The sequence below is a fragment of the Eleutherodactylus coqui genome, chromosome 1 (assembly GCF_035609145.1).
Source record: "Eleutherodactylus coqui strain aEleCoq1 chromosome 1, aEleCoq1.hap1, whole genome shotgun sequence".
Lineage (NCBI taxonomy): Eukaryota > Metazoa > Chordata > Amphibia > Anura > Eleutherodactylidae > Eleutherodactylus > Eleutherodactylus coqui.
In genome coordinates, this window is record NC_089837.1 from 532,130,883 (window position 1) to 532,149,202 (window position 18,320).

General features: G+C 58.5%; 1 protein-coding gene across 1 annotated transcript; it reads left to right on the forward strand.

Annotated features, from left to right (window-relative positions):
* Positions 1-244: 244 nt before the first annotated feature.
* On the forward strand, positions 245-16,696 carry STIM1 (stromal interaction molecule 1). Its single transcript, XM_066588535.1, is given in 11 exon segments — positions 245-373; positions 3,321-3,436; positions 5,527-5,704; positions 6,835-7,012; positions 8,141-8,308; positions 8,399-8,499; positions 8,579-8,718; positions 8,721-8,813; positions 8,923-9,003; positions 9,474-9,530; positions 16,554-16,696. Coding segments are annotated over 11 exon segments (1,218 nt in total). The 5' UTR covers positions 245-275; the 3' UTR covers positions 16,562-16,696.
* The last annotated feature ends 1,624 nt before the right edge of the window (positions 16,697-18,320 follow it).

An 18,320-nucleotide genomic window follows, 5' to 3' on the forward strand; every position in this document is an offset into this window, starting at 1 on the left:
TAGTCTCTAATGTCCCTGTATGTCGCCGGCTCCCCTGGCGCCCTGCCCCGGGCTCCCCCCCCCCCTTCCCGCCGGCGCCCCGCCCCGGGCTCCCCCTTCCCGCCGGCGCCCCGCCCCGGGCTCCCCACCCCGCCCTTCCCGCCGGCGCCCCGCCCCGGGCTCCCCCCCCTTCCCGCGGGAGCCCCGCCCCGGGCTCCCCCCCCCTCCCGCCGGAGCCCCAGGCTCCCCCTAGTTACGTCTCCGGCTTTCTCTGTCTTGCAGTGTATAACTGGACGATGGACGAGGTGGTTCAGTGGCTGATCACCTACGTGGAGCTTCCACAGTATGAGGAGACGTTCCGGAAGTTGCTGCTGAGCGGGAGGGATATGCCAAGGTAGGTGATCTGCGGTTATATCCTCCGCCCCAAGGGTTCCCTCGTGCTCCGTGCCAGGAGCCACCCTCCGGACTCTTCTAGGAGACTCGTACCGTACACGTGTCATCCGGTTGGGAGTCTACAGGATCTGGGTGGCTCTTTCTCTGCTGGATCCCAGGATCTGGGTCAGTAGTCTTATGCTCCATGCGTGATCCCTGGGATCTGTTATGGAGCGCCTGACACACTGTACAGGTTACACCAGCGCTGGATTCATGCGTGTGACGACCTCTGTGGTCTTGGTGTCATCGGGCTGTGTAGCGCCCTCTACAGTTTCCACCTAGCTGTAATAGCTAGAGGCTAGATCTGCTCAGCGCATTTCTTGGGGTCTTCACCACTGACCAGATTAAATAGCGATCTGGTGATCTTGTCACTCCTGGTCAGATACAGACAGCAGTCAAGCCAATCAGTGTGCAGCTCTCATACAAACTCTGATTACTTGTAGAGGGATTGATGGGGGAAGTGGATCTGGACCACCACTAGTAGATGGCGGCCGGGCTGATGATGATGGGAGGGGATCTGGACCACCACTAGTAGATGGCGGCCGGGCTGATGATGATGGGAGGGGATCTGGACCACCACTAGTAGATGGCGGCTGGGCTGATGATGATGGGAGGGGATCTGGACCACCACTAGTAGATGGCGGCCGGGCTGATGATGATGGGAGGGGATCTGGACCAACACACTAGTAGATGGCGGCTGGGCTGATGATGATGGGAGGGGATCTGGACCACCACTAGTAGATGGCGGCCGGGCTGATGATGATGGGAGGGGATCTGGACCACCACTAGTAGATGGCAGCCAGGCTGATGATGATGGGAGGGGATCTGGACCACCACTAGTAGTGGCGGCCGGGCTGATGATGATGGGAGGGGATCTGGACCACCACCAGTAGATGGTGGCCGGGCTGATGATGATGGGAGGGGATCTGGACCACCACTAGTAGATGGCGGCCGGGCTGATGATGTGATGGGAGGGGATCTGGACCACCACTAGTTGATGGCGGCCGGGCTGATGATGATGGGAGGGGATCTGGACCACCACTAGTAGATGGCGGCCGGGCTGATGATGATGGGAGGGGATCTGGACCACCACTAGTAGACGGCGGCCGGGCTGATGATGATGGGAGGGGATCTGGACCACCACTAGTTGATGGCGGCCGGGCTGATGATGATGGGAGGGGATCTGGACCACCACTAGTAGATGGCGGCCGGGCTGATGATGATGGGAGGGGAGCTGGACCACCACTAGTAGATGGTGGCCGGGCTGATGATGATGGGAGGGGATCTGGACCACCACTAGTAGATGGCGGCCGGGCTGATGATGATGGGAGGGGATCTGGACCACCACTAGTAGATGGCGGCCGGGCTGATGATGATGGGAGGGGATCTGGACCACCACTAGTAGATGGCGGCCGGGCTGATGATGATGGGAGGGGATCTGGACCCCCACTAGTAGATGGCGGCCGGGCTGATGATGATGGGAGGGGATCTGGACCACCACTAGTAGATGGCGGCCGGGCTGATGATGATGGGAGGGGATCTGGACCATCACTAGTAGATGGCGGCCGGGCTGATGATGATGGGAGGGGATCTGGACCACCACTAGTAGATGGCGGCCGGGCTGATGATGATGGGAGGGGATCTGGACCACCACCAGTAGATGGCGGCCGGGCTGATGATGATGGGAGGGGATCTGGACCACCACTAGTTGATGGCGGCCGGGCTGATGATGATGGGAGGGGATCTGGACCACCACTAGTAGATGGCGGCCGGGCTGATGATGATGGGAGGGGATCTGGACCACCACTAGTAGATGGTGGCCGGGCTGATGATGATGGGAGGGGATCTGGACCACCAGTAGTAGATGGTGACCAGGCTGATGATGATGGGAGGGGATCTGGACCACCACTAGTAGACGGCGGCCAGGCTGATGATGATGGGAGGGGATCTGGACCACCACTAGTAGACGGCGGCCAGGCTGATGATGATGGGAGGGGATCTGGACCACCACTAGTAGATGGCGGCCGGGCTGATGATGATGGGAGGGGATCTGGACCACCACTAGTAGATGGCGGCCGGGCTGATGATGATGGGAGGGGATCTGGACCACCACCAGTAGATGGCGGCCGGGCTGATGATGATGGGAGGGGATCTGGACCACCACTAGTTGATGGCGGCCGGGCTGATGATGATGGGAGGGGATCTGGACCACCACTAGTAGATGGCGGCCGGGCTGATGATGATGGGAGGGGATCTGGACCACCACTAGTAGATGGTGGCCGGACTGATGATGATGGAAGGGGATCTGGACCACCAGTAGTAGATGGTGGCCAGGCTGATGATGATGGGAGGGGATCTGGACCACCACTAGTAGACGGCGGCCAGGCTGATGATGATGGGAGGGGATCTGGACCACCACTAGTAGATGGCGGCCGGGCTGATGATGATGGGAGGGGATCTGGACCACCACTAGTAGGTGGCGGCCGGGCTGATGATGATGGGAGGGGATCTGGACCACCACTAGTAGATGGCGGCCGGGCTGATGATGATGGGAGCCGATAGGCACTAGGGCTGATGACGGGGGGGTCCTGACCACCGCTGGTAGATCGTAGGCACTGGGGCTGATGACTGGGGGTCCGGTTTATATAGCCTGCACGCTGTGGTGGGTTCGTTTCCTCTCGGCACTAATGACCGTAATTACCTCCCGTTGGCTGGTAACGCGCAGATGTTTTTGCCGCTCGATCAGTAATTGTCCGAGCGGGAGGGGAGCAGCGGTGCCTGGCGCTGCTCTGGTGTCCGTGGTAACAGGATGGTTACAGATTGCTACATTGTGTACGGTTGCCGTGGTTTCATGTCTCCTGTATCTGTGCCCACCGCTCTTCGGTAATGACCTTTTCTTCTGGTCGCAGGTTAGCGGTGGCCAACGCCACGATGACGGCAACGCTGCTGAAGATGACGGACCGCAGCCACCGGCAGAAGCTGCAGCTGAAGGCTCTGGACACGGTGCTGTTCGGACCCCCTCTGTGTGAGTACGGCGGGGTCCTCAGGGGTCCGGGTGACGGCAACGTGTCTTGGTTGTCCGGTGTTCTTGGCCTGCCTATCAGAAAGTTCGCCAAGAAGTGGCCCATGAGAACGAATACATCACAGGGTGCTCGGCTGGCATGACCCACCTCATCCTGCTCCGCTCGTGTCAGTATTCACTGCTATTCTATAATTCTATTCATGAAGCAGAATGTTGCCGCATGTAGAAGTGTGCGGGCGACTAGACACGAGTTACTCATGTTTGGGCTCTATATTCTTTGCGGTTGGCAGGTGGGTTGGCGCTTCCTGGTGTCACCCTGTTCTGTGTGGGCGTTGGGTTTTCGGAGTGTCACCGTGGTTTAGGGTCGCTATGTTTTGTGTCCGTCGTGGCTCTATGGGGTGCAGTCTAACTTCACAAACTCCTCGGGTGGAAAAGTGTTGTGGGGGGGAAGACCCTGGTAGTCGCTCCTCGGGGGGTATGTAGTTGGTGGGTCGTTACCTGGGGGGGGGGGCGCTCTGTATATATGTAGTAGGTGGGTCGTTACCTGGGGGGGGGGGGCGGGGCGCTCTGTATATATGTAGTAGGTGGGTCGTTACCTGGGGGGGGGGCGCTCTGTATATATGTAGTAGGTGGGTCGTTACCTGGGGGGGGGGGGGGCGCTCTGTATATATGTAGTTGGTGGGTCGTTACCTGGGGGGGGCGCTCTTTATATATGTAGTAGGTGGGTCGTTACCTGGGGGGGGGGGCGCTCTGTATATATGTAGTAGGTGGGTCGTTACCTGGGGGGGGGGGGGGGGGCGCTCTGTATATATGTAGTAGGTGGGTCGTTACCTGGGGGGGGGGCGCTCTGTATATATGTAGTTGGTGGGTCGTTACCTGGGGGGGCGCTCTGTATATATGTAGTAGGTGGGTCGTTACCTGAGGGGGGCGCTCTGTATATATGTAGTAGGTGGGTCGTTACCTGGGGGGGGGCGCTCTGTATATATGTAGTAGGTGGGTCGTTACCTGGGGGGGGCGCTCTGTATATATGTAGTAGGTGGGTCGTTACCTGGGGGGGGGCGCTCTGTATATATGTAGTAGGTGGGTCGTTACCTGGGGGGGGCGCTCTGTATATATGTAGTAGGTGGGTCGTTACCTGGGGGGGGCGCTCTGTATATATGTAGTTGGTGGGTCGTTACCTGGGGGGGGGGGCGCTCTGTATATATGTAGTAGGTGGGTCGTTACCTGGGGGGGGCGCTCTGTATATATGTAGTTGGTGGGTCGTTACCTGGGGGGGGGGCGCTCTGTATATATGTAGTAGGTGGGTCGTTACCTGGGGGGGGCGCTCTGTATATATGTAGTAGGTGGGTCGTTACCTGGGGGGGGCGCTCTGTATATATGTAGTGGGTGGGTGATGACATCAGAGCTGATTCGCCCCCAACGTTCCCAGTAGTGGCTGCCTTGGGGTCTCTGTGCCTGGGGGTGATGTGTGCGGCTCCCATCAGCCTCCTGTAGGGGGCGCTCACACAGCTTTCCTGGCTTTTCTGATAAGTCTCCCCGATCCTGCATTGATCCGTCTTCATATCCATCTGGCGGCGGCCGATCACACCGCTCTCCCAGCTCCGTGGCTGTCCGCCGGCGGCAGCAGTGATCCGACGAGCTGTCCCCGCGTTCTCCACCAGGCGGCGCTCACCATAAACAGACGATTATTTTTAGTCCATTTCATTTATAATTTCACAAGCCGAGGACCGCGGCCAGCGCTGCATAATGGGAGGAAGCGCGCTCCCCAGGGAGAAGGCGGCGGCGAGCTCCGCTGCGCTCTGTGTGTGGCTGTCACATCCGCAGGTTACGTGCCTCAGGGCACAGCGGAGGAAATGGGGACCCCCTCCCCCACATCCCGGTGCATTGTGGGTAAACCTTAGTACCAGCTGATGGCTTCTCCAGGTGTAGAGCGTCATCACCGCGCTGTACAATGGCCGACCCCTCGCCAGCACGGATGAGGAGATGGCAGGGGCAATCATTACTGCTGACTGCAGTGTAGAGGCGCCCCCCGGTGGGCACGACAGGTATGATGGGTCAGGTGGCAGCCCTCACCTCCTATCCTCTGTCCGCAGTGACCCGTCATAACCACCTCAAGGACTTCATGCTGGTGGTCTCCATCGTCATCGGCGTGGGGGGCTGCTGGTTCGCCTACATCCAGAACCGCTACTCCAAGGACCATATGAAGAAGATGATGAAGGACCTGGAGGGGCTGCACCGGGCCGAGCAGAGTCTGCATGACCTTCAGGAAAGGTGGGTACTATGTAGGGGGCGCTGGGGGACACCCCGTGGGGCTGCCAGTTCTCTGCTAGGCTGCTCTGGGCTCCCTGGTCTGGGCATTGTGCTGCCAGGCGGTCTGTACCCTCCGTTTCACCTTTAACACATCCTTGATTTCTTGTCGCGGAGGTTCAGTCGGTGCAGCAGAAGACCCTGAACTCCCCTCCATCTGTACGGCCCCCTGTAACCTGCCTGGCACTGCCCCCTCACTACACATAGGCCATGCTGGGATGTGATGTAGCTGAGCTGAGTGTGCGCACAACTGCCCTCCTGTATCTGATGCAGCGGATGTTATAAACAGGCCGGGCGCCAAGCCTGGTCCCTGGAGCCGTGCGGTATAATTAGAACACGCTGCGCTCACACGCTCCGGGGGTCCCTGCAGCAGGAGAGTGACAGCTTTTGTGCCCACTGTGTATCCTCACGCCTCTGCACCCCATACCGCAGTGCCGAGAGGGGGTGACGCTACTGGCACTTACCTCAACGAGGCTGGGGACACTCCAAGGGGCTCCATATTCAGAGGCTTGGGGGTGTTCTGTCACATTGTGTCCCCCTCAAATGTGGAGCGGACTGTCGTCATCCTCCGTGTACCCCAAGACCACCCGGAGTCACCGCTGCCACCTCTCGTAGCGGGAGGCTCCCCGTCATATGTCCCCTTTAAGCAATGGTGACTCAGCGGGCAGAGGACCTTCTACCCCTGAGACCGCTCTGAGGAATGTAGCCTGCGTACCAGAAACGAGCTTCGTGCAGCCACAGTGACCTCTAGTGGTGAGCTGAGAGATGGATGGCACTGGCATCTGGGCAATGACACAAGTTTGTGTCTGACCCTGGCAGTCAGGCCGGCACAAGTAGACTTAACCCATTCTGCCCTCATTGAGATGAACACCGCTGCTGGTCCCAAGATAAACAAGTTGGGAATCTCCGTGTCCGGCTCGCTTGCCCCTCCGGGAATTGTCCTCATGGCTGCCCAGGGAGAAGGCGCCAGGCTTGGCATGACCCTTTTATCTCATGCTGCCTGCTGGTGGTTACTCCTTGGTGGTGATTGGCACCATGTGCCTAGCAGACCTCCCTTACCCGTAATACCCCTGATAATGCCCTCCTGTCTCCAGACTACAAAAGGCGCAGGAGGAACACCGGACGGTGGAGGTGGAGAAGGTCCATCTGGAGAAGAAGCTGCAGAATGAGATCAGTTTGGCCAAACAAGAGGCGCAGCGGCTGCGGGAGCTCCGAGAGGGCACAGAGAACGAGCTGAGTCGGCAGAAATACGCCGAGCAAGAGCTGGAGCAGGTGAGCGTTACAAGTGCCAACGGCAGTCCTACTGCCCCCGTGTCACCCGGTGTGTAGGGTATATTATCTGTATTACTAGTGCCCACGGCAGTGCCCTGCCCCCGTGTCACCCGGTGTGTAGGGTATATTATCTGTATTACTAGTGCCCACGGCAGTGCCCCTGCCCCCCTGTCACCCGGTGTGTAGGGTATATTATCTGTAGTATCACTGCCATGGCAGTGCCCCTGCCCCCCTGTCACCCGGTGTGTGGGGTATATTATCTGTACTACTAGTGCCCACGGCAGTGCCCCTGCCCCCCTGTCACCCGGTGTGTAGGGTATATTATCTGTATTACTAGTGCCCACGGCAGTGCCCCTGCCCCCATGTCACCCGGTGTGTAGGGTATATTATCTGTAGTATCACTGCCCATGGCAGTGCCCTGCCCCCCTGTCACCCGGTGTGTGGGGTATATTATCTGTACTACTAGTGCCCACGGCAGTGCCCCTGTCACCCGGGGCGTAGGGTATATTATCTGTAGTTCCACTGCCCATGGCAGTGCCCCTGCCCCCCAGTGTGTACAGTATATTATCTGTACTACTAGTGCCCACGGCAGTGCCCCTGCCCTCGTCACCCGGGGCGTAGGGTATATTATCTGTAGTTCCACTGCCCATGGCAGTGCCCCTGCCCCCCGTGTGTACAGTATATTATCTGTACTACTAGTGCCCGGACAGTCCCACTACCCCCGTGTCACCCGGTGTGTAGGGTATATTATCTGTATTACTAGTGCCCGGACAGTCCTACTACCCCATGTCACCCGGTGTGTAGGGTATATTATCTGTATTACTAGTGCCCACGGCAGTGCCCCTGCCCCCCTGTCACCCGGTGTGTGGGGTATATTATCTGTACTACTAGTGCCCGGACAGTCCCACTACCCCCATGTCACCCGGTGTGTAGGGTATATTATCTGTATTACTAGTGCCCACGGCAGTGCCCCTGCCCCCCTGTCACCCGGTGTGTGGGGTATATTATCTGTACTACTAGTGCCCGGACAGTCCCACTACCCCCGTGTCACCCGGTGTGTAGGGTATTCGGATTATCCATGATGGTCCCCGGGTGGCGCTCTCTCACTGACTCGGTTCCCCCCGGCAGGTGCGCATGGCCCTGAAGAATGCGGAGAAGGAGCTGGAGTCTCACTGTAACTGGTCGGCGCCGGAGTCATTGCAGAAATGGCTGCAGCTGACGCACGAGGTGGAGGTCCAGTACTACAACATCAAGAAGCAGAACGCCGAGAAGCAGCTGCTGCTGGCCAAGGAGGGGGTAAGTGTCCGTCCCTGGTGCCGCCGCGCCCGCCGGCCCTCCTCACCCGCTGCCCCTGACTCACTCGCCTTCTATCTCGCTCACTTCCAGGCAGAGAAGATTAAGAAGAAGAGGAACACGTTGTTCGGGACCTTCCACGTGGCGCACTCCTCCTCGCTGGACGACGTGGACCATAAAATCCTGTCCGCCAAGTAAGTGCGTTCTGAAGGGGCCGCCTGCTGGCTCCTCCCCCGCCTGTTACTACTTGGCTGACATTTGCCCCTCCCCCAGGCAGGCGCTTAGCGAGGTGACGGCGGCGTTACGAGAGCGTCTGCATCGCTGGCAGCAGATTGAGATGCTCTGCGGCTTCCAGATCGTTAACAACCCGGGTCTGCATGTCCTGATGACGTCCTTAAACATCGACCCGAGTCTGATGGCGGCGCCCGGCCCGCGCCAACGCACTTCATCATGACGGACGACCTGGACGACCTCGACGAGGAGATTGTGTCTCCAATCACGATGCAATGTAAGTTTGTGGGGCGTGGGTGCAGCGTGGTCCGAGGGGTGACGCCCGTCCGTACGCCCGCTACACAATCGCCTTCCCTCACTGACCGTTTCTCTCCCGGTTGGGACAGACGCGGCGTGGCTGATGGGCCGCAGGTACAGCGACCGCCCGTCCACCTGCTCCGAGGATTCTGCCCTCTGGAAGTTTTCCGGTTTGGTCCTTGTTACCGTCTCTCTCCTGTAACCCTTCACTTTCCTGCTGCGAATGTTCACATCTAACAGCCGGCACAGGGGTCTCGCGGGCGGGCGGAGTGTAGCCCCCCTTCCAGCGCTGGGGGCGGGGTTACCAGACTGGTTCTGATCCACGGATCAGTACTATCTTGGGGTCTTCCCCACAATCCAGACCACCCACTGCGATGAGTCCGACATAGAAGTATCACTCCCATCATCTCTGACCGCAGGAGGAAGGTACAACCAGTGACCCCCGTTTCGCTGGACTGGCGAGTCGTCTCATTCGCTGCGCTTTCTGCTTCCACGGATCTTCCATGACTCTCATGTCTGTAGCGCCATAACCTCAAATATGGCGGCATGGTCACACACTGCACTGCATGCTGGGAAAGTACTGCTATACTGGGTGTGCTGGTCCCATCGGACACTTACGTTGTGTCTCTTCTCTCTGCAGCGCCCTCGCTCCGTCACCGCACACGGACTCTCCGCACTCCACGCTGGGATCGCAGAGGTTGGTAGAAGGTCACATGGTCTGCCAGTCTGAGGCCAGCCCGCCCATCCATTACCGGCCCAGCAAGGTGTCGCTCCATCGGATGCGCAGCCTGTCTCACGGACAGTCGTTCAGCTCCGAGCATCATCCGGCCGGCGGCACGGCCGGCTCATGTCCCCCTCCCCCACCCGGGCCGCACTCCCTGCCTGTCTACTTCCACCACTCCACCACCTACTACCTGCCGCTGGACACGCTGCCGGACTTGCCCCCTCCAGACCTCACCTCCGGGATGGCTTACAGTTCTCCTGGCGTCGGGTAGAGTTGCATGGGCGTGTGCCGTGTCTCACCGCTGTGCCGTGTTCGCTGCGTGCTTACTAACCGCTGCCCTGAGTGTGCATGGAGTGCCGCGACTCTCGCCCATCAGCCAAAGCATTAGGATCACAATGTGGGGGGTCTGCTGCGGCCTGGACACTAGAAGACCCCCGAGGTGTCCTGTGCCAGCGGCCGGCGCACTGCTAGGTTTAACTGCTGTGAAGAAGCTGCATGGTGCCCACGAAAGTCCAGCAAGTGCCGGGAGCGTCTCCTGAAGAGGGGGGCCGGGAGCGTCTCCTGAAGAGGGGGGCCGGGAGCGTCTCCTGAAGAGGGGGGCCGGGAGCGTCTCCTGAAGAGGGGGGCCGGGAGCGTCTCCTGAAGAGGGGGGCCGGGAGCGTCTCCTGAGGAGGGGGGCCGAGCGGGCCGGGAGCGTCCCCTGAAGAGGGGGCCGAGCGGGCCGGGAGCGTCTCCTGAGGAGGGGGGCCGAGCGGGCCGGGAGCGTCCCTGAAGAGGGGGCCGAGCGGGCCGGGAGCGTCTCCTGAAGAGGGGGGCCGGGAGCGTCTCCTGAAGAGGGGGGCCGGGAGCGTCTCCTGAAGAGGGGGGCCGGGAGCGTCTCCTGAAGAGGGGGGCCGGGGGCGTCTCCTGAAGAGGGGGGCCGGGGGCGTCTCCTGAAGAGGGGGGCCGGGGGCGTCTCCTGAAGAGGGGGGCCGGGGGCGTCTCCTGAAGAGGGGGGCCGGGGGCGTCTCCTGAAGAGGGGGGCCGGGGGCGTCTCCTGAAGAGGGGGGCCGGGGGCGTCTCCTGAAGAGGGGGGCCGGGGGCGTCTCCTGAAGAGGGGGGCCGGGGGCGTCTCCTGAAGAGGGGGGCCGGGGGCGTCTCCTGAAGAGGGGGGCCGGGGGCGTCTCCTGAAGAGGGGGGCCGAGCGGGCCGGGAGCGTCTCCTGAAGAGGGGGGCCGAGCGGGCCGGGGGCGTCTCCTGAAGAGGGGGCCGAGCGGGCCGGGAGCGTCTCCTGAAGAGGGGGGCCGAGCGGGCCGGGGGCGTCTCCTGAAGAGGGGGCCCGAGCGGGCCGGGAGCGTCTCCTGAAGAGGGGGGCCGAGCGGGCCGCGAGCGTCTCCTGAAGAGGGGGGCCGAGCGGGCCGCGAGCGTCTCCTGAAGAGGGGGGCCGAGCGGGCCGCGAGCGTCTCCTGAAGAGGGGGGCCGGGAGCGTCAGCCGGTGGGGGGCAGCAAACAGGATGCTTTTCTCCAAGAATCCATGGGGGATCTGTCACACGGGATGGAACATTCCACAACCGGTTTGTGGTTTGACCTGCTGGGGATCATTCAGCGTAAAGTGGCACCGCCAACGTTTGGGGTTTGATACAGAACTTCCCTGACCGTTCTGCATCACGATCCGCGGTTAGCTGGTGTGGGATTCTGGGATGGGATATTCCACCCCATTGGGAAAGGTCCCTCAGGACAGACAGACATTCTGCCGGAAGTACAAGGACTGGACTGTGGAGCCGCTGCAGACTGTATGGGGCATCTGGAAGAATGATTGGCCGGAGAGGAGAAGGTGAGCGCCACCATGAGGCCTGTGTCACGCCAGTAGTAATGCACCCATTAATGCTTGGGGCTTTTCATCCAGGGAGTGCGCTCACTCACAGCCTAAGACCACCGCCATGAAGAATGGGATCTAGACAGTCTCCGGGGGGAGCAGCCTCTCCCAACCGCCCTCTGAGGGCAATGTGGTGATGAGCAGTACTGGTGCCAGCGTGATGGGCATCATACCACAGGGTAGAAGTGGTAACAAAGTGGCAGGAAACTCCCCGATCTCATCCCACGGTCCGTCCTCAAGAAACAGGCGGACGAATAATACAGAAATGGTAATGAACCCCAAACAGCGATTAGGAGGAGCCGATCACCGGCGGGATTCGGCCCAGAAGCGGATATCCAGCCTGTCGGGGGAAGGGCAGAAGGCTGCAAAATAAGTGACAACCTACAAAGTGCTTCCAGTTGTACTTCAGTAACCGAAGAAACAGCCGACTAACAGCTGAAAACCAGGATGTGTCCGGCTCACAACTTTTGGGCCCGACTCTACAGTCCTGGGGAGGTGGCACATGCCAGGACGCCAGTGCCCATCACACTGCCCCTCCGGCTTGTCTGCCCATCCTGGTGAGAGACGAACTGGACAGCCACATGATGTGATGCCGCAGTCCGCTGCCTTCCTTCGCGTCAGTCCTGATACCCCCTTATATACAGTGAGCAGTGAAGGGGCGACCCCTCCCCCCCTCATATACAGCGACTCAACCCCCCCCCCCCTATATACAGTGAGCAGTAAAGAAGGGGCGACCCCTCCCCCCCTCATATACAGCGACTCCCCCCCCCCCCCCCTATATACAGTGAGCAGTAAAGGGGCGACCCCTCCTCCCTCATATACAGCGACTCCCCCCCCCCCCCCCTATATACAGTGAGCAGTGAAGAAGGGGTGACCCCTCCCCCCCTCATATACAGCGACTCTCCCCCCCCCCCCTTATATACAGTGAGCAGTGAAGAAGGGGCGACCCCTCCCCCCCTCATATACAGCGACACCCCCCCCCCCTTATATACAGCGAGCAGTGAAGAAGGGGCGACCCCTCCCCCCCTCATATACAGCGACTCTCCCCCCCCCTTATATACAGTGAGCAGTGAAGAAGGGGCGACCCCTCCCCCCCTCATATACAGCGACACACCCCCCCCCTTATATACAGCGAGCAGTGAAGAAGGGGCGACCCCTCCCCCCCTCATATACAGCGACTCTCCCCCCCCCCTTATATACAGTGAGCAGTGAAGAAGGGGCGACCCCTCCCCCCCTCATATACAGCGACACCCCCCCCCCCTTTATATACAGCGAGCAGTGAAGAAGGGGCGACCCCTCCCCCCCTCATATACAGCGACTCACCCCCCCCCCCCTATATACAGTGAGCAGTGAAGGGGCGACCCCTCCCCCCTCATATACAGCGACTCCCCCCCCCCCCCCCCCCCCTATATACAGTGAGCAGTGAAGAAGGGGCGACCCCCTCATATACAGCGACTCCCCCCCTTATATACAGTGAGCCGCGAGGCCGGCCTGCTTTCTGCTCTCGCCACCAGCAGAAGGTGATCAGTCGTGTGCTGCAGTGGCCCTTCTGTGGCACCGGGCGGGCGGGTGGCCGTCACCCCGTCACCAGTCCTCCTTTCTTGGACCCTTTTGGTCGTCCGCACATGACTATTTGGCGCTTGTCACATTGGCACACAAGTCCCGCTGGCGCCCTGCCTGGTCTGTCCTATAGCATGCCGTATATCTGCGCCGCCCCGACAGACGCCGTCGTCACCCAAGATTCACTTTAGTCGTTGGGGTCTTAATGTTCTGGCTGATCAGCGTTGCTCCCACCGGGGTCGTACGTTATATATAAGGCTCCGCCCCCATCATGCGGATGACCTCTCCATACAGTGCGGTGCAACTCCTGATCAGTGCAAGGACACTGTTGTGTTAATCGTGTCTTAGACTCCAATCCCTGCCAAAGCTGCACTTGGGCTGCAGTCACCTCCAGAGCTGCTGGCTGCAAGCCGGGATCCCACCGCACTTCGCAGCCCCATCCCTCCTAAACGCTTGTCCAGGCGAGTGCAGACACTGAGCTAGCAGAGATAATAGGAAACGAGTCGCATGCTGAATGCAGCTTTGACTGTGACTGGAGTAGATGTGAGCAGCTGGTGTAGGGATGGTTCCCCTCCAGCGTGTGAGGGGTTAATGTCAGGTGACATGGCGCTCCGCAGCTTGCAGCATTTTTGGCATTTTAGTACATAAAAGGCAGTGCAGCCGCCGGTGAGGCGACGGCTGCGGGATGCGAGCGGCGCCAAGGTCACCTGCGTCTTCCATACTAAACATAGGCACAAGTCGCGGCGGCTCCACGGATGACTTGCAGTAATTTGTAAAATCTTTCAAGATCTGCCGGATTACATGAGACTGAGAGCGAACAGCGAGGGAAGCGCACCGCCCGTCCCGCAGACACCTGGCGCAGCGCCCGCGCAAGTGGAAGAGCCGCGGCCGCCTCAGTGCATAGCTGCCAAACTGTCTTAAAGGGGCTGCCCAGGGTTAAAAAAAAAGGCTGCTTTCTAGCAAACATAGCGCCACCCTTGTTCGTGGGTCGTGTGTGGTATTGCAGTTTAGATGCATGAAGTGAATGGGAGCTGAGCTGCAGAAACAACCCATGGGCAAGGGGGGCGCTGTGTTTGGAAGAAAGCAGCCATGTTTTTCTAACCCTAGACAACCCCTTTAAGGGCCTTTCATGATGATTGGACAAGAATGGACGTAGGATGCTCCTTTTACTGATCATCAAGCTGCATTGACAAATGAGAAAACGCTCGGACGGCGGCTGACCGCTTCTCTTGTGCAACCACATAAAATCAGCGTGGACGGCGGCCGTGTGATTGGCAGTGATGAAGGCGACCCTCCGGGTCCCAACAACTTGGAAGGCTGCAGCACTTCTGACTACCTGATGCACACTGTTCAGTGGACCCTACATGACGCTCTGATTGGCCAGCACTGGTCATGTGAGCAGCATGTAGTGTCTTTGAATACCAGTAGGTGTCAGGGACCCAGACCGCGCTGCAGCCATCTTGGTTTCTGGTGTAATGGGCAATCTTGTACAGCAGCTGGGAAACGTCCTCGCACTCCTCACGGTCCTACATGGTGTGTTGTGTCCCCCTCATTCTGCACTCGGGACCCCATAATGACAAAGTGACAAAACGGGGGAAATCTTTGTAAAGTGTTTTTTTTAAACTATAAACTCCCATTCCTCAGTGACATAAGTATTCCCACCCTGTACTCGGTATTAGTCGGAGCCCCTTTGGCAGTGATTCCTGCCTCCGGGAATTTGGGGGGTCTTCTGTCAGGTTGGTTGGGGGCTGTCTGTGGACAGCCATTGTCAGGTCTCTCCAGAGATGTCCCATTGGGTTCAGGACTCTGTCTGGGCCACTCACAGAGTTGTCTCCCCTCCTGGGTGGTCTTGGCTGGGGTCTTGGGGTCATTGTCTTGTTGGAAGGTGACCCTTCTGCCCGGTCTGAGGTCCCTTGTGCTCTGGATCAGGTGGTCATTATCTCTGTACTTCACTTCATTCAGCTTGCCATCCCCCCTGACTGCTCTCCCCTCCCCCAGCATGATGCGCCACCACCAGGCTTCACTGTAGGGATGGTATTGGGCAGGTGATGAGCGGCGCCTGATTTCTATCCACCCTGACCAGTGTCCCCTTCGTGGGCATGATGCCCCACCACCAGGCTTCACTGTAGGGATGATATTGGGCAGGTGATGAGCGGCGCCTGGTCTCCCCTCCCCGGACATAATGCTCCACCACCAGGCTTCACTGTAGGGATGGTATTGGGCAGGTGATGAGCGGCGCCTGGTCTCCCCTCCCCGGGTATAATGCTCCACCACCAGGCTTCACTGTAGGGATGGTATTGGGCAGGTGATGAGCGGCGCCTGGATTCCTCCAGACGGAATGTTTAGAGGCCAAAACCTTCCATCTTGGTGTCATCAGAGCAGATAATCTTGTTTCTCGGAGTCTGAGGGTCTTTTTAGTAACTCCAGGGGTCTTTCATGTGTCTTACTGGGGAGGCTTCTTTCCGGCCCCTCCACCATAAAGCCTAGATTGGTGGAGTCTGTAGGGATGGTTGACCTTCTGGAAGTTTCTCCCATCTGCACACAAGATCTTTGGAGCTGAGCCAGAGTGACCATTGGGCTCTTGGTCTCCTCTCTTACAAGATCCTTCTCCCCATTAGTTTGGGCAGTCGGTGGCTTTAGGAAGAGTCCTGGTTGTTCTCCCATGTAAGTATTATGGGGGCCGCTGGACTCTTGGTGGTCTCTCTTACGGAGGTCCTTCTCCCCATTAGTTTGGGCGGTCGTTGGTTCTAGGAAGAGTCCTGCTTGTTCTTCCATGTAAGTATTATGGAGGCCGCTGGGCTCTTGGGAACTTTCAGGGCAGCAGTAATGTTTTGTAGCTTTTCCAGATTTGAGCCTCCACACAATCCAGTTCTGAGCTCTACAGGCAGTTCTGTCCTCCTCATGGATTGGTTTTGGCTCTGATATGCACTGTGAGCGGTGAGACCTTATATAGATGGGGGGGTCTTGTGACCAATCAGCTGGATTTACCACTGGTGCCTCCAGTCAGGGTGTAGAAACACAATGGGTGTGAATACTTATGTCAATGCAAAATGTTCGTTTTTAATTCTCAAAGAATGTAGATAATCATTGTGGGGTTCTGAGTGCAGAATGATGGGGAACTGAAGGCCACAACATGGTGAGAGGGTGTGAAGACTTTCTGGCCCCCCTTTATCCCCACACAGTGTGAATAGGCCCGAGTGAAGGTCCGGTAAACAAGCTCTGATCTTATGGATAGATTTGGTCTAGTTTGCCGGTGCCGCAGGAGAAGTCATAGGAGCCGCCTCCCCCCGGGAAGACCATGTAAAATAAGGGGTGTCGGGTGTTCGTTCATCCCAATCTCCCCCTTCTCCTTGCATGTAAGCTTTGTCTCCTCCACGATTTAATAATCTATTCGCCACCAGAAAGGTTTGTCTTATTTCCTGCAGCAATCCTTCGTCTTATATACTGGGGCTTTACGGCTCCTTACAGACGCTGAGTATTGGGTGTGTGCACGGACGTCGCTGTGTAACCTCCCTGTAGTGCTGCGCCGCTGCTGCTCTGCCATCTAACAGTTATATTTTTTCCTTTTTCTTCTTTCTTAGAGACTTGAGTCGTTCGGATTCTGAATCCTCCATCCCGTACATGGGAGACCCACGACTCGGCAAGATTCCCAGTGTCAAATCTTCGCTGTCACACCGAGCCTTGGAGGAATTGTCACCCAGTAGCCAAACGCCCAACGGTGGAAACCGCCAGCTGGAACTGTCCGGTATTGGAGGAGCCCATCAGAGACTTTCTGAGAGCCCCCAGCTGGAGAAGTCATGCAGCTTAGGAGAGATCAGCATGATCGGGACTGGCCACCAGTCTGACTCCTCCCGATCCCACAGCCCGAGCTCCACCGATGCCGACACACCGTCTCCCGGCACCGAGGCCAAGCACAACCACTCAAGGAGCACGCGGATCCCACAGCTGGCCTCCAAGAAGAACCCCGGAGACGAGGACAGCGGGTCTACAGGGGAGGACAACGACCCCAACTCCGGCAAGAAGAAGCTGAGCCTTAGTCTCTTCAAGAAGCCAAAGAAATAACCGGACGCTTAGTGTTGTCCTCTGAGAGCGAAGGAACACGGCGGGCGCCGAGAGGAACTGCTGTCACCCTCTAATTAGATGCAAATATATGCAGAACCATTGGAGAGGAGGCTGCGAGGTGGGAGCCAGGAGCGGATGCTCCTCCCATATCCTCCACCCCCGAAGCAGACCTTGCACGTACAATCACTGGTGGGGGGCCAGGGGACACAGGCTGTTCAACCTCCAGTTTACTTGGGGGCTACTGGCTGGTCACACTTCCCTCGCTTCGCCCCTCCCCGGTTCCGGCCTCTCCCCTGCTTTGCTATGCATGGCTTTTGGGAATCTTTCCTCCCTTTGCCACCGAAAAAACGATAAACCCCTGACGAGGGCATTGATAGATTTTTACTGGGAAGGGACGTGGGTCGTTGAGTTTTCTTTTTTGGGGGATGTTTGTATGTTTTTCTGTATTCTTTGCTTCCGATGGGCATGCCTAGAAAACACCCAACAATAAAGGAAAAACTAGAAAACGCCATTTATTAACTGCGGCGGCCGCCTTGTAGAACGACGCGAGAGGCTACTGGTGCGGCTCCGGGGGAGGCCTTAATACAATGTATCGGGGTAACACAAAGGTCTCCTCACACTGATACATTGCAGCAGCCCCTCAGCTCGAAGGATGGGTTTTCAGCAGGACTTTCACCAAAAATGAGCTCTCTCCCCTATGGGGTCAGTTAGGGTGAGATATTTCTTATCGGATCTTGGGGGCGCCGTTGTGCTTCACTGAAGAACTTTGGGGGGGGGGGGGGGGGGTGTAAGTGCACAGAATGTAGGGTGGATGACAAAACACTGAATCCCTTTTATTAGAGCCCCGGCCCTCTCATGATTGGTGCTTCCCTGTATGGTAATTCTCCCCATAACCGCGGAGCATAAGATCACGTGACAAGTTTTCCGCGGATCAGCTGGGGAAGATCCAGCGATCGGAGCGACTTCCGAGGCCGGTCATCGGTGCTAGACCAACCAGGGACTCGCCGCCAACTGCGGGGGAGGGCGTTCTCATGTAACTGTGTGGAGAGTATACTGAGAATGGTGTGATCAAGGAGAACATCTAGTGGAAGGGGATCCTGCAGACGGAAACAGTTGGGTGCGGTTGATGTGGCAAAAGCCACTGAATCTGCAGCGTTGTTCGCATGGTGTCTGTTTTCGGCCCAGATGCTGCATCGGGTCATGAAGCTCCAGCCGGCCCCGCTCCAAGATATCCTGCTGGGGATGGTGTGGCAGATCCACCCCCCGTACAGAGTGAACGCGCTGGA